General features: G+C 61.6%; 1 protein-coding gene across 2 annotated transcripts; it reads right to left on the reverse strand.

The window, feature by feature from the left end:
* Positions 1–867: 867 nt before the first annotated feature.
* FURIN (furin, paired basic amino acid cleaving enzyme) lies at positions 868–12676 on the reverse strand. Of its 2 annotated transcripts, none has more exons than XM_080651551.1 (16): positions 12538–12676; positions 8924–9262; positions 8448–8546; positions 8256–8351; positions 7634–7762; positions 7452–7528; positions 7101–7189; positions 6464–6636; positions 5831–6043; positions 4649–4749; positions 4431–4534; positions 4223–4340; positions 3939–4118; positions 3415–3539; positions 3204–3314; positions 868–2994 (listed from the first exon to the last, which is right to left on the reverse strand). In XM_080651551.1, exons 2-16 carry the CDS (start codon positions 9098–9100, stop codon positions 2390–2392), a joined length of 2397 nt encoding a protein of 798 aa, XP_080507677.1. In that variant the 5' UTR covers positions 9101–9262; positions 12538–12676; the 3' UTR covers positions 868–2389. The 2 variants fall into 2 exon arrangements, with proteins under 2 accessions (XP_080507677.1, XP_080507678.1); XM_080651552.1 differs by lacking the exon at positions 12538–12676 and adding an exon at positions 12149–12208.
* Positions 12677–15302: the final 2626 nt, after the last annotated feature.

Raw genomic sequence — 15302 nt, forward strand, 5'->3', positions numbered from 1 at the left:
CGGGCAGGTGGGCAGTCCCAGCAGCAGCCCAGTGGCCGGAAGAGAAACGGAGAGCGTAGTGCAGGTACTCCCCACCCCGGTGGTCGGCAAACTCATTCGTCAACGGAGCCAAATATCAACAGGACGACGACTGAAATTTCTTTTGAGAGTTGAAAACCGACTTCTGCGCACGGGCCACGAAGCTTCCATCGCACTGTACGTGCGCGCCCGCACGTGGCATTTTGTGGAAGAGCCACACTCCAGGGGCCAGAGCCTCATGTGGCTCGCGAGCCGCAGTTTGCCGACCACTGCCCCACCCCAGGGTTCCCCAAGGAGCACCCAGGTGCAGGCTCCATTTACGTAAAACTTCCCAGTAAATCTACCAAGGAGGCCTGCTTGCCAGGCACAGGTTCTGATGGACCAAGCCCCACTCCCCTGCCCCAGGCAGGAACTTCCTGTCCCAGGGAGACCTGCGGGTGGGTTGGGGAGTGGAGTGGAGTTTGCCCAGCTGGGACTCAGGGTCTCCCCAGCAAGAGCGCCCTGGCCTTCCTGGTCCCACCGGAGGCCTCAGCCCTGCACCTGGTGGCCAGGCCACTTCCTCCAGCCGAGGGAGACCCTGCGCAACGGGGCACCCCCTGCTGGACACCGGGCCTGTGGGATGGGGTGCTCAGCTTGTCCCAGCCCAGGGGCTTGTCTCCAGCTGCTGTCTCCTTCTAGACCCCTCTGCTCCCTAACGGAGGCCCTGGAACCCCTCAGCAGACAGGCCTTGGCGTCCCGACTTGGGCCCATCTCGAGGCACTCAGGACATCACACTGGGCAGCCGATCCCCACCCCCACCCACACCCCCCCCCATGCAGTCCCGGGAAGAACAGTACCACCACACTGGAGACCAGGTCTCGATTGCATAGGTATGCAAGTTTAATCACTTTAAAACTTCTAACGTTATCTGTGTCCATTAAATAGAACCAACAATGCTGGGCCTGTTTAAATTACAAGGAAAAAAAAATCACTGTGTACCAACCCAGTATCTTACAAAACCAGCCGGGCTGGCCACAAGAGGAGGGTGGGGAGCGGGCACCCCTGGGCGGGTGGCGGGGTGCCAGGAGGGGTTAGGGGTAAGAAGAGGGCTCCCAAACAGAAGGGGACTGATTGTCCTAGTGGGAGGGGTGCAAAAGGCACGTCAGAAGAGCGGAACTTGGGGGGCGGGGCAGGCCAGGCCAGTGCTTTCTCCACCAGGGCACAGTGTTGGAGGGGGCACGGTGCCGCCTGCCCACCCCTGGCACTTGGAGAACCAGTGACCCATGAGCCCTCGGCACGGCGAGCCCCATCTGGAACAGGACAACAGTCGCCCCTCCTACCGCAATCCCCATTTCCAAGGGCCCCCCCTGGCCAGCCTCCTCAGAACTTGGGGCTCAGCTACACCGCACTCCCCAGCAACATGCTGCAGCCCCCCACACCTCTGGGTCAGAGCAGCTGGGAGAATAGCAGGGTGGAAAGTGGGTGTGGGAAGATGGTGGTCCAGCTGCTACCCCCATTAAAAATACAAAAAAAAAAAAAAATCAGCATCTAAAGTGAAATAATCACAGAGTGAAAATATATATCCTCAAACAGCCCCTGAGATCCCCACAGGGGAAAGCAGCATTGGGTGGGAGGCGGGAGAGGCCGGCTGGGCCACCGTCCCTCCCCAACACCCACCCAGGGGCTCCGGGACTGAGTGCCAACAGCCCAGGCAGCCCCGGGCTCAGAAAACAGGGACTTAGGCCCCGGCAGGAGGGGGGTGGCCAGGACGCCAGCGTGGGGCTTGGCTGGGCCGGCCTCGCTCAGCGGGCAGCCGGCTGTGGTGAGCAGAGACACACACGTGCGCACACGCACCCTGGAAGCACCTGCCTCGCCTTGGTCCCTTCCTTCCATCACTGCTTCTGCCTGAGGCTCATCAGAGGTGGGGGCGGTGTCGGGGATGCGCAAGCCCTTGAAGAGGTGGCCTCCTCCTTCACGTGTCCCTTGGTCAGCCTCCCTGCTGCCTGGTTGGGGACCATTATTGCTTTAGAGGGACAGGGAAGAAGCCAGAGCTGCAACCGGGCCAGGAACCCCGAGGGAAGGGCTTCCCCGCTTTACCCCGCAGGGGACTCTGGCTGAGGCCTGGACAAGCTCGGAAAGCTGTCCTTAAGGTTTCACGCCTTCCCTCGCAGAGAGGGTGCTGAGGGGGGAGGAGAGGCCCTCCCGTGCCCCCCAGCTGGTCCTGGGGCCCCACCTCAGGCAGCCAGGAGGCCCAAGGGTGAGGTGGGAAGCCATCCCTGCTCCCTCTGCCTCCCCAGCTGGGGTCCAAGCCCAGTCCCAAGATAAAAAAATACTTTGGTGAATTAAAAAGTGCCCAAGGAGGGGATGGGCTTGGAGGGGCGGCGGGCGCTCGTCAGAGGATGCTCTGGTCTCTGATAAAGGTGGTCCTCTCGCCCCGGCCCTCGTCCTCCTCGGAGTCTGACGGGCACTCCTGCCAGGCCTCCGGGGGCAGCCCCTTGTAGGAGATGAGGCCGCGGTCCATGGTGTACACTTTGATCCCCCGGAAGCTGAAGCCTGAGCGCAGCTGCAGGACCAGGAAGACAGTGATGAAGACCAGGACGATGAAGGCGCAGCTGAGACCGGCCACCACCTCAGGCAGGTGCGAGGGCAGCAGCCCCGCCCGGGGCCGCGGCTCCACCTCCACCTCCGGGGCTGGCTGGGTGGGCGGCGGAGGCGGCGGCAGCGGCTGCTTCGGAGACTCTCGGCTGCTCTGGCTTTGCCGGGAGCAGATCTGCTCCACAGGGTCCAGGAAGGAGTGGCTGGGGCAACTGAGGCAGTCTGTGGGCGCTGGCCCCTGGCACGTGGCACACGAGGGGTGGCAGGGGGCGCAGACGCTGGCGCGGATGGGCTCCACGTCGTTCTCGGTGCTGTAGTGTGTGCTGAGGACTTGCGGGGCGAAGCCTGGGGGGCAGTGCTGGACGCAGCTCTTCTCGTGCAGGGAGAAGCCTTCCTCGCACACTGCCGGCGGGGAGAGGCGGCCGGTGAGCCCCAGGACCAGGCAGCCCAAGCGCAGCCCCCGAGGCCCCGGGAGCTCCCAGCCCCAGCCCTGTGTCACCCCACGGATGCAGCATCCCTTCAGACCCCCTTTCCTCCCAGAGCGTGGCTTGGGACAAGCACCCCGTGGCCCCGAGCCTCAGGCCCCAAACCCGACAGCACCCGTTACTGACCCACACAGGCCTGGCTGGACGTAAGGGTCTTGCAGCCGCTGCTCTCGGGCGGCGTGGGCAGCCCCTCGGGCGCCGTGCCATACAACACGAGGGTGAACTTGGTCAGCGTACCTATTCCAGGTGGGGCAGGAGGCCAGAGTGAGCGGCACTGGCACCCCAGGGGGACCCTGGCTCTCCCCCTCCGCCCCCCGCCCTCGAGTGTCCCCCCTACCATAGTTGTTAGCTTCACTGGTGTTCTCAATCTCCAGGACCCACTCGCCAGAGGGGTTCTCATCCCAGGAATGGGTTGTCATGAAGGCCCAGTCATTAAACCCATCGGCCGAGTAGTCATGTGGCCTGGGGGAGCAGGGTGCACACAGCCGTCTCAAGCCTGGGGGGACCCCAGCCGGGAGCCCCAAACCCACCACACACCCTCCCCCTGCAACACCAACCCTGCCGCAGGGCTGGAAATGCCTGCTGGCTCTGCCTCCCATTAGGCCAGATATTCTTAACCAGAAGTTTCTGGAATGCGCAAGGGAAGGCACACAGACGTGGCGTTTGGTGGGTGGAATCGGGGATTCCTGCAACATGGACAGCCCCATAGGACAAGACCGTCCCTGCCAGAACGCGAGCCCGGGGAGCATTCGGTGACCATCAGGACTAGGTGAGTGAGTGAGTGAGTGAGTGAGTGAATGAGTGAATGAATGAATGTGGGCCTGAGGGGAGGATGGGCCGTACAGGGGACAGGGCAAGCACCTGGCGGCCAGCAGAGTGGAGCGGGTGCCCATGGGGCTGACCAGGTGGATGGCCAGGTCACCCCGGCGGTTGTAGGACAGGGTGAGGCGCGCCTGTGCGTGCTCCAGCCGCGTGATGTGGCCGGCCTCTCCCAGGCAGGCGGTCACCGTCTTCCGTACCTCCAGCCGCTTCCCGATGTCCCTGAGCAGAGAGCACCAGGAGGGCCCTCAGCGGAGCCCGGAGGGGCCGAGGCACTCCTGCCCCCCTCAGGGCCCCTGCCCCACCAGCCAAGCCCCAGCCTTCACCTGGGCTCGGTGAGGATGTCGATAGTGCACTTGCGCTGGGGGGCCACCGTGGTCCAGTTCTGGGCCAAGGCCACCATGGCGCCTGCGTCCAACAGCCCGTAGCCATAGGAATGGCTCACTGCGGGGAAGGGAAGGTGGGGTCAGCCAGGAGGCACAGAGTGCTCCCCACCGACCCCCAGTCCGGCCCACTGGGCCACCCTGTCCTCACCTTTCCGGCCCACCCCATTGGTGGCCCAATCGTTAGCATTGAGGTGTGCTGGCTTTGAGGTCTGGACCACCAGGTGCTGCATGTCCCGCCAGGTGAGGTTCTTACTGCAAAGGAGGGAGCGAGAGGCGGGGCTCAGTCTCTTGGCGCAGGCGCTAGAGACAAGGGCTGCCCTGCAGGGGGCGCTGTACGAACGTGCCCCTTCTGCTCCCACCACTTACTTGGCCTCCAGGGTGAGAGCGATGATGCCAGCTGCCAGGGGGGCAGAGGCCGAGGTGCCCGTGTGAGACTCGGTGCACTTCTGCCGCAAATCAGTGGTCACCTGCAGGGGCAACAGTGGTGTTGGGCATGTGGTGAGTGGAGGCCAGAGTGGCCACCTGCCTGCTCCCACCTCTACTACAGGCCCTGAGCCCACGGGTGGAGTGGTCAGCCAGGGCTAGTCCATGTCCCAGGGCTGCCTGGCTAGGGACAGCCAATGTCGGACTCGTTCCCAGCCTCCCAGTGAACAAGGGGATTGCACTAGAGGTTGGAGGCCATTAAGAGCAATGATTGGCCCTGGCCGGTTTGGCTCAGTGGATAGAGTCAGCCTCAGGACTGAGGGGTCCCAGGTTCGATTCTGATCAAGGGCACAGGCCCAGGTTGCGGCCTCAATCTCCAGTAGGGGGCGTGCAGGAGGCAGCCGATCCATGATTCTCTCTCATCACGGATGTTTCTCTTTCTCCCTTTCCTTTCCTCGCCGAAATCAATTTAAAAAATACACTTAAGCCCTAACCGGTTTGGCTCAGTGGATAGAGCGTTGGCCTGCGGACTGAGGGGTCCCGGGTTCGATTCCGGTCAAGGGCATGTACCTTGGTTGCGGGCACATCCCCAGTAGGAGGTGTGCAGGAGGCAGCTGATAGATGTTTCTCTCCCATCGATGTTTCTAACTCTCTATCCCTCTCCCTTCCTCTCTGTGAAAAATCAATAAAATATATTTTAATAAAAAAAAAAAAAATACACTTAAGCCCTAACTGGTGTGGCTCAGTGGATAGAGCGTCGGCCTGTGGACTCAAGGGTCCCAGGTTCGATTCCGGTCAAGGGCATGTACCTTGGTTGCAGGCACATCCCCAGTAGGAGGTGTGCAGGAGGCAGCTGATAGATGTTTCTCTCTCATCGATGTTTCTAACTCTCTATCCCTCTCCCTTCCTCTCTGTAAAAAAACCAATATATTAAAAAAAAACGATTGTTTTTAGGGAGAGTCTACACTTCTCAGGGGCTCCACGGCCCCCAAGAGTCAGAGAGCCCCCAACGCCCACACCATGATGCAGGAGCCACTGTCACCAGCCGCGTGCGGGTGGGAGGCAGATGGGTCTGGGCAGAGCTGGCAAGCGGCCCACTTCCCCGCGCCGGCGGCCGAGACTCACAATCTGCTTCTCGTTCTGGTTGCCGCTGCTGTAGGTCGTGGCCAGCGTGGAGGAGCAGGCCTCGCTGTACCAGGGCACGTTGCCGAACTGCGTGGCGCTGCTGATGGACAGCGTGTAGATGCTGTTGGTGTAGCCGTCGCAGTTGCAGCTGTCGTGTTCCCGGCCCCCGTTCCCCGAGGCCCAGACAAAGATGGAGCCCAGCCCCCCGCGGCCCTGTGGACAGAGAGGAACGGGGTCACTGGGGAACAGGACTTGGGGGAGGCTTGGCAGGAAGAGATGCAGCTGGAGACGGGGAAGGCTGGGGCCTCATTCTCAGGGACCCCCTGCCCACCGCCCCAAATCCCCTGGCGGGTTAGGTAAACATGCCAGTATGTCTGTCCGTGCACCAACGCACAGAACACCTGGACCACCAGAGGCTCAGAGCAGTGATTCCAGGGGGTGGCACTATGGGTGACTTTAATTTGCTTTTTCTCTTTTTCTGTCCTTCTAGCCTCCTACCATTTTGTTAAACATGCTTTGTGTACAATTAAAATTGAGCCCCAAATAAATGAACAGAAACAGAAAAACAATGGAGAAAGCTGTGGAAAGCAGAGAGCCCATTCAGCCGCAGCGGCCGGGCCGGCGCCGCCTCACCTGGCTGACGCCCCGGAAGAAGGCCTCCTCGGCGAGGCGGGCTGGCCCGTCCACGGTCTTGCCGTCGTCCTCGGGGCCCCAGCTGGCGCTGTAGATGTGGATGTGGTTGGGGTTCAGGCCCAGCGAGCGTGCCTCTACCGCATCTGTCACCTCACCATCCAGCATGCGCACCCCTGGCCACAAGGGGGGAGGGATGCTGCATGGGTCCCCCTGCCAGGGGCCCCCTGGAGCACGCCCAGCCCTGCACCCGAAGGATGGGCGGGGAGGAGAGAGGCTGTGCAGGGAGACCCGGAGCCCTAACTCCCGGACCTGCCTCTTCCTCTCAAAGACAAGACCCAGGGAGGGGAGGAAAGGAACGTTCTGGATCAGGCTCTGGGTTCCCACAAGAGCGCGGTGATCAAAGCCCGCCATGTAAGGACTCGGAATGGATGGTGAGGAAGGAGGGGGACTCCTGCTAAGAAACACTCACCCACCCCAGCACAGGGCCACCAGCTCTGGGGGTTCGGCTCTTTGAGTTGCTAAGAACCGTCTAAGGATTAGCCATGTGGCCACAAGGACCCAAGTGGGAAAATGGACAGAGAAAACACCCCCCAGAGGGCCCTCCCAAAGACGGTGGGTGGCCACGGCTGACACCCACCTCCAATGCGGGCGTTGTAGGCTACCCCCACGCCACAGACGCCGTTGTTGGCCACCGCGGCCACTTCGCCCGCACACCGTGTACCGTGCCTGTCGGGGCCAAGAGCGTAGGTTGGTGGTGGACAGAGCCCGGCAGGCGCAGCCTGAGGAGCAGAAGGGTCACCAAGCCCCTCCACCCATGACCTCTGTCCCACGTATGAGCACAGTGCCCTGCCACACCCTCCACCGGGGCCGTGGCCGCCTCCGCTCTGAGCAAACCCTCCCTCAGAGCCCCCGCAGGCCCAGGACTGCAGGAGAGCGCCAGCCTGTCAGGGGAGGAGGGAGGCAGAGGCCCGGGACTGCGGTTTCTGACCTGTTGTCATTCATCTGTGTGTACCGAGGCTGTGGGTCAGGGTCCTGGTCGTTGACATCGAAACTGGCCCCCGGATCCTGGAAAAGACAGGGCTGTTGTTGGGGGTAGCCCAGCCAGGCTGGCCGAAGAGGACTGCCCCGGACACCCTCACAGGGGGCACTGCCCCACCCCCACCTGCTCACATAATTGCCTGCCAAGTCTGGGTGGTTCTTCTCGATGCCGTCGTCCAGGATGGAGACCACAATGCCGCGCCCCGTGTAGCCCTGGGCCCAGGCCTCCTTCACGTTCAGGTCCCGCTGGGTGACGCCAGACTGTGGAGACACCCGCCCTCATCACCGGGGGCACTTACGAGATGTGGGTAACTGGATGGAGTTAGGGGGTACCTGGAAGAATCCCTTCACCACCCCAAAGCCTCCTCCTCCACCACTGCTGCTCCTATAATGCCACACCCGGTTGTCTGGGCTCCACGGAAGTGTAAAGGCCTCTGGGAGCCCTAGCTGGTGTGGCTCAGTGGGTAGAGCATCAGCCTGAGCACTGAAGGGTTCGATTCCCGGTCAGGGCACATGCCTGGGTTGCGGTCGTGCAGGAGGCAGCCGATCAAAGATTCTCTCTCATCACTGATGTTTCTATCTCTCCCTTCCTCTCGGAAATCAATAAAAACATACTTATGTTTTACCTTAAAAAAACACACAAAACTCTGGGAGGGCCCCCCCCAGGCTTAGCGGGGAGGTTAGGGAAAGGCTGCTCAGCAGACAGAAAGGGGAAGAATGAGAGGGGGACCCAGAGCCTTAGCAAGCAACGTACCAGGTACCACTGCTGGGGAAACTTGGGGTCCGTGGGCTCCAGGTACAGGTCGCGTTTGGTCCGTCGCTTTGCCACCTGCTGCTCCAGCCACTGTACCTGCGAGGGGGTGAGGGAGCTGGTGTGGGTGCAGGAGCGGGGGTGGGGGGGGGAGGAAGGAAAGGGTGGGGCAGGAGAGGCCGGGGCTGCACTCACTTGAGGCTCTCTCTGCAGCCGGCTGTGCCGCAGGCGGTGAGGTGATAGGGACCGCTTTGTCACAGCTCGGTGCCAGAAGTGGTAATAGTCGCCGAAGATCTGCAACCGAGCAGGAAGAGGGAGCTGGGCTGTCCATCTGCCAGTCCCCGGGGAGGTGGGGGATGGGGTGGGCACTGGGCTTCCAGGGAGGCACACCATGGCAGGGCGTGGCAGGGCACCTGCTCCCTGCCCAGGACGCAGCAAGAAGGTGCAGAGGGCCGAGGGGGCCTGCCCCGCCCTGGGGTACACTGGTCCTCTGAGCAACCTCGGCTAGAAGCCCAAGGACAGGGCAAACACTGCTCGGGTGCCCTGGCCCCTGGGAACATGCCCCTGAGAAGACAAGCCCCGAGTTCTCGCCCGGTGCCAGAAGCCCTGCCCTCACCGGCCCACCCCCCGAAGGTCCTGGGCGCAGGCCGGCAGGCAGTAAGAACACCTACCTGGCCCTGGTTGAGGAAGCCATGCTTGCGTGCCAGGCGGTCAGCCACAGCCGGGCCTCCAGAGATGTGCACAGCCCAGGTGTTGGTGAAGACCTCCTGGCCATGGGCATCAGCCACCAGCAGGACCAAGGGTCCCGCTGCTGCTATCACCCATAGCAACCAGGGCCTCAGCTCCATGGGGGGACAGGTGACTGGGACCACAGAGCCCTCGCCTCCTCGGCCTGGTCACAGGGCCTCGGCTCCCGCGTGCCGACACACTGCCTGTGGCCCGGGGCTGACTGGCGGGGGCATGGGGCCGAGACGGGCAGGGCTGTGGCGGGAGGATGCGGGCTGCAGGCTCTGAGAGGGATAAGGGAGGAAAGGGGGAAGAGAGTGAGTCCCCCACAGCCACGGGCTCAAGCTCCTTCCCACACATGCAGGCCTCCAGGCGGCTGGCTGCGCAGGGCGTTGGGGGAGAGGCGTGAACACCAGCCCCCAAGGTCAGCCGGCGAGGTAGGCAGATGGACCCCTCCACGCACGCAGCTCCCAAGCCTCCCTTCACGTAAGAACACGGAAGTGGGACGAAGAGCATCAAGGCTTGAGTCACTCGGAATAAGAGCAACTAAATAAACGCTCGCCAGAATCAAAGTAAAAAAGGTGGGTTACAAAGCAGCTGTACAAGTGATTCCCTTTTGTCTTTAAAAAACTATTTATACATATATGTTTATATATAACCACAAATAAAATCTGGGCAGACACACACTGAAACATTGACAATGGCGCTCTCAGAATGGTGAGAATGACGAGGAACTCTTTTCCCCTTTGTGTCACTGTCTGCTTTCCAAATTCCCAGGTATATTTTATAAAGGAATAACATGTTGGCTTTTTAAAGTTTCTTAACGGGCGGCATCTACAAAGTTCACGGGTGTTTCCTGGTTCGGCAAAGCAGCCCCAGCCCCCCGAGTTAGTTGCAAAGAGGCACAGCCCCTGGGAAGAAACATTGGGGAGCCCAGGTGGGATGGGGGCTTGGCACCGGCTAAGCGCAGGGATCGCAATGGCTTACCCTCCCTCTGGGGCCCAGACCCTCGGCCACCATCAAAGTCAGGGGCCCAGATTCCTTTTTACTGCTTCCTGGGGGACGCTGGGGCTGCCCAGCCCTGTCCCCCCTGGGCCTGGAGGTCGCCAGCAGCCCCCCTGCTCCTTCCACGCCCACCAGCCTTTCGCAACCCCAGCAAGCGGGCAGCCAGGGCAAACACTGCCTGCCGAGCCAGGAGCACCAAGGTGAGGCTGAATCAATAGACCGCGTGTTGTTTTTCCTCCTTTAGCAAACAGACAGGGGGACCTCTCTGCCCAGGGCCACATAACTGTCCCCACCGAGGGCCCCTAACTACCCAGAAGCCAACCACCTGGGGGGGCGGGGAGTTGGGGGAGGTCCCTGTGGGGTGCTGAAGGTGTCCTATCTCAGTGCCAGGGCCTGCCCACAGGGCCCAGGATGCCCCCGCCACTCCCATGGCCCAGCTCCACAGGAGGCCACTCTGCCAGGCGGCACAATGAAGCTCCCGCTCACCGGGGGCCCTGGGAGCTGGGCGGGCAGGCTCACCACTGGGAACCCATCACTTCTCCAGGGCTGCCCTCAGCCATGACCAGCCTCCGCGGCTACACTGCTGCTCCTGTCGCAGCCCCACCACGCAGGCTGGGGGGACTCGGGCTATTCCTGGAGTATTTTCAGTTTACACCAAAATAACCTGACAGCTGATGGCAGGCGGCATCCACCACGCAGCTCCTCACCCTGGAGGGTCAAAGTCCACATGGCTCCCCGGGACAGGCTCAGAAGCCATAGCCCAGGAGGCCTTGGGCGGCCCAGTTCCAGAAAGCTGGTCTAAGCAATGGCTGGACAGCCAGACCCCAGGAGGTGAAGGGACCCCAAGCCCCTCATTTAACAGAGGATATTGGGGCTCTGGGGACAGGTGGGAAAGAGGCCTCTTCTCCCCTTCTTGCCACCACGATAGCTGCCTCCTGGGTCCAGATGTCATGCAAAGTCACCCGACCACAGTGGTGTGAGCCCTGCTGCTGGAACCCCACACTCAGACTGGGCTCATCTCGGCCCAAGTTCCGGCCGACTGTGGATGGAGCGGGCGGCAGCTGCTTGGCGTTAAAGGTGATTAACCAACTATTTAATTACCTTGCAGCACCCGGAAAGAAAACAGGCGCTGACGAACAATCCCCAAGCAAGGGCGGGCTCGCCGGGACCAACGTTCCCCCCTGTGGCAGGGGGGTACGGCTTCCACAGAGCCCCGACACCCCCCAGACAGCCCTGCCTCAGCATCCTGGAGGGAGCTGGGAACCCCCATTTCCCAAAAGAGCAGGCGCTGAGAACAATGAATGAATGGGCTTCTCCCCACCCCCATCCCAGACTCTGACTCACCCTGAGTCCCAGTTCTTGCTGTATTTCTAGCCTCCCGTGATGCCCTCTCACATGGGACTCGGCTCCCGGTTGTGGCCAGAGAGAGCTGTGGGTGCTCTTCCTGGCTGTGTTCTCCCTTTTCCCAGCCCCGGGAACCTCGGGAAACCGACAGCCACTCCAAGGCACCCACACCGAACCTGCCCCCAGGTCCGGCTGCTGTTTGCCAGGCACTGGGGTCTGGCGCGGACCAGGCTGCCCGGGAAACCTGATCCCGTCTCTCCTTCCGGTCTCTCCCACCAGCCAGGTCCTGTTACAGACACTTAAAGGCTCCCCTGAAATTGTGACTTCCAGTCCCTGCTCAACTCACATTTGCTGTGTGATCTTAGATAAGTCACTTCCTGTCTGAGCCTCAGTTTCCTTGGTGGTAAAAACTGCTAGCCAAGAGATTTTCAAACTTTTTTCTAAAGCCACAGAATCCTTAGAAAAAAAAAAATCAAATCTTACGTGGAAGCCCAATCTAGTAGATAGCAGCCCTGGGGCCACTGGGGTTGAGCAGGCTCAGGGTCACCTACTCTCCCGCGCCGTGTCCACACCTGGCCACAGCTGCCCAGCCCTCGCTAGGCCACATCACCACCTAGCATCGCGCTGTCCAAGTCCCAGAGAATTCCAACACCCTCCCGAGAAAGCGGGTCTGTAGCCGGGGATGAGGAAGTAGGGACGGAGGGAGAGCAGGTTCCGACCTGACCGACGGCTGTCAGACCTGTCTGGCAGGCAGGCCGCCCCTCCGTCCGGGGCAGCGGGGGCCTCGGCCAGGCCTCCGCGGGAGGCAGCCCGGAACCTACCTGAGCCGGCCTCCTATCGCCGCGGGTCCCGCACCTGAGTCTCCGGCAGCCCAGGTGTGCGGGCGGGGCGAGGCCGGGCCGGGTCCAACCCCCGCCCTCCCAACAGCAGCTCCTCCTCCTCCCCCAGCGCGGAGGGGACGAGCTGGGGGCGGCCCCTGGGGCACGGCGGGGCGGGAGGGGGGGCGCCGGCGCCTCTGGAATTCCCTCCCCATCCCGCCCCCGGCGGCCCCGCGGCGCTCCCTGGGGTCAGAGGGCTCGCCCGGCCCCAGCGGAAAAGTACCGACGCGGGCAGGCCGGGCCGCGCGCTCGGGGGGCGCCTCTAGCGCGGGCCCAGCCCGCGGCTCCCCGGCCCGGCCCCGGCTCCCAGGCCCCGCACCCTCGCCGCTTACCTCGGGGAGCCCGGGCGGGGAAACTTTTCCGGGCGAGCGCCGCGGCGGCTCGGGCGCCCTCGGCCGAGCGGAGAGCCCGGCGGCGGGGCCTGAGCTCCGCGCGCTCCCCGCGCCCGGCAGCGGCGTCACCGCGCGGAGGCGGGCGGCGCGGCGGCGCGGCCTCGGCCCGGCCGGCGACGAGGGCAGGGCTCGGCCTGGGCTCGGGCTCCGGCGCGGGCGGGGGCAGCGGCCGGGCCGCGGCGGCGCGGCTTGTTTACTCCGGCCGCTGACAGCGGCTGCGGCGGCCCCGGCTCCTCCTCCTCCGCCGCCGCGCCCCTCCCCCCGCGCGGCGCCACCTCCGCGCTCCCGGTCGCCGCCTCCGTCCCACCGCCCCGCCGCCGCCGCGCCGCCCATGCCGCCCGGCCCGCGTGGAGAGGAGCGCCGGCCCCCAGCGGAGGCCCTGCAGCCTCTGGGGCGCCCGCCGCCGCCGGCTCCCGGTAGTGGCGGGTAGGAAACGGGGTTGACGATCCCAACGCCATCGCGGACTCCGGGCGCATCCCCCAGGCCCCACTGCCCGCGCCCCGGCTCGGCTCTGCGCGCTGCGAGCTTCTCCGGCCGGAGGCGCGGAGACCCGCAAACCCTTGGCCTGGGCTGGGAAGGACTTGAGTATCTCGGAGCCTAGTGGCGGCTGGCTTCTGGGGGGAACTGGCCCTCCCCCCCACTTCCCACTCCTGAGCCGCGAGTTTGAGCATGACCGGGTAAGTGCCCTGGACGACGGATCTGGGGCACCCCACCTGTGATCGGACTGCACAGTAGGCGGCAAACCTCGGACCTACTGTTCCAGGAGCCAAGATCTGCTCTGAACCTGTTATCTGTACAGACAGGTGGATAAGCAGAACGAGAAGCCCACCGCCTTTTCCTGTAACCGCCTGACGGGCACCAGGCCGGCCACTGTACATTATCTCCTTCTTATGTACATTATTTAACCCACATAATCCTCTCAAGCTGACACTAATCCCATTTTACAGATAAGGAAACTGAGGCGTACAAAGTTTAAATAATCTATCCGAGTCCCCAAGCTAGCAGGCCGCGGTGCCTGGAAGAGGTGTGTGGCGCTTGGGCAGAGCCTGGATCCCAGTACTTGCAATGCACTAGCCAACTCGGCTCTCTCCCTGGGTCCCTGCCCTAGAAAACGTCTGTGCTACTTGGCGAGGCCGCCCCTGCTTGAGCTGCGAGAGAAAAGGGGGGGAATGTGGCCAAGAGCTCCCCAGGCTAGGTTATTCCAAGGTCGCCGAGCAGTCTGCCCATCCCTTCCTGTTCGCTGTGAGATAACCCGGCAGCACAGTCCTATCCAGTGGCCTCCTCAACACAGGTTCGGGGATAAGGACAAAAAGGAACAGGGCCCAGTGTTTCCCGGGAGCCAGCTGCTCTTCTCAGCTCTTTCCATGTAACTCGTTTCTCCCTCACTACAAGCCTACGAGGTGGATGTAATTAATACATTTTCCCTTAGGTACCTTTAACATGTATGTTTGTATTGATTTCAGAGAGAGAAAGGGAGAGGGATAAAAACATCGATGAGAGAGAATCACTGATGCCCCCCCCACAAAGGGGATGGAGCCCACAACCCAGGCATGCGCTCTGACCAGGAATCAAACCGTGACCTCCTGGTCATTAGGTCGACGCTCAACCACTGAGCAACACTGGCCAGGCTCCTTCAGGTACCCTTATGCGTCACTACATTTTCCATAGGACAAAATCGGGGCCAGAGAGGTTAAGTGACATTCCTAAGGACTCACTCTGTGACACGCAATCAGCAAACCTGGGTTCAAACCCTGCTGTACTATTTTGCGCTACCTTAGACACACAATAACTAAGCCTCAATTTACCCCTCTAAAATGGAGATAATAGCCCTAGCCGGTTTGGCTCAGTGGATAGACTGTCAGCCTGGGGGCTGAAGGGTCCCGGGTTCAATTCCGGTCAAGGGCACAAGGGCACGTGCACGTACCTTGGTTGCAGGCTTGATCCCTGGCCCTGGTCGGGGACGCATGCGGGAGGCAACACATCGATGTGTCTCTCTCACATCGGGGCTTCTCTCTCTGTCTCTGTCCTTCCACTCTCTCTAAAAATCAATGGAAGCCAAAACCGGTTTGGCTCAGTGGATAGAGCGTCGGCCTGCGGACTGAAAGGTCCCAGGTTCGATTCCGGTCAAGGGCATGTACCTTGGTTGCGGGCATGTCCCCAGTAGGGGGTGTGCAGGAGGCAGCTGATCGATGTTTCTCTCTCATCGATGTTTCTAACTCTCTATCCCTCTCCCTTCCTCTCTGTAAAAAAATCAATAAAATATATTTAAAAAATAAAATAAAATAAAAATCAATGGAAAAATATCCTTGGGTGAGGAATACCAAAAATAAATAAATTAATAAATTAATTAATTTTAAAAATGGAGATAATATTTAGTTAATAGGATAAGGTACCATACAGGCATCCTTACAAAGGCTGCAAAAACCGGAAACTTGGGGAAGAATGAGGGGTTCCGAAAGCTTAGCTGGGGGAGAAGCCTGGGAGTGGGAACTTACCCCAACAAGGGACTGACTAGTAGGGGCCACACTGGGGTAGCCCCACCAGCAGCAGCCAGTGTTGGTAGAAACAATACTTCTGCAGTCAGACCCAACGAGGCAGGAAGTGAGTCACGGTTCTTCCTTAGTCTGAGCAAGAGAACCCCATTGAGGGGAAACTGGGACAGGGCTGGCCCCATCTAGCCTGGGAGTCTCCCAGTGCCCTTCCCA

Source organism: Plecotus auritus (genome assembly GCF_963455305.1).
Source record: "Plecotus auritus genome assembly, chromosome: 15".
Taxonomy (NCBI): Eukaryota; Metazoa; Chordata; class Mammalia; order Chiroptera; family Vespertilionidae; genus Plecotus; species Plecotus auritus.

Coding starts and splice junctions, on each gene's coding strand:
- FURIN (XM_080651551.1), bottom strand. CDS start 9,100: ATGGAGCTGAGGCCCTGGTTGCTATGGGTGATAGCAGCAGCGGGACCC. Junction 8,352..8,447: donor GGCTGCAGAGAGAGCCTCAA/GTGAGTGCAGCC, acceptor ACCCCCTCGCAG/GTACAGTGGCTGGAGCAGCA. Junction 3,315..3,414: donor CAGTGAAGCTAACAACTATG/GTAGGGGGGACA, acceptor CACCTGGAATAG/GTACGCTGACCAAGTTCACC.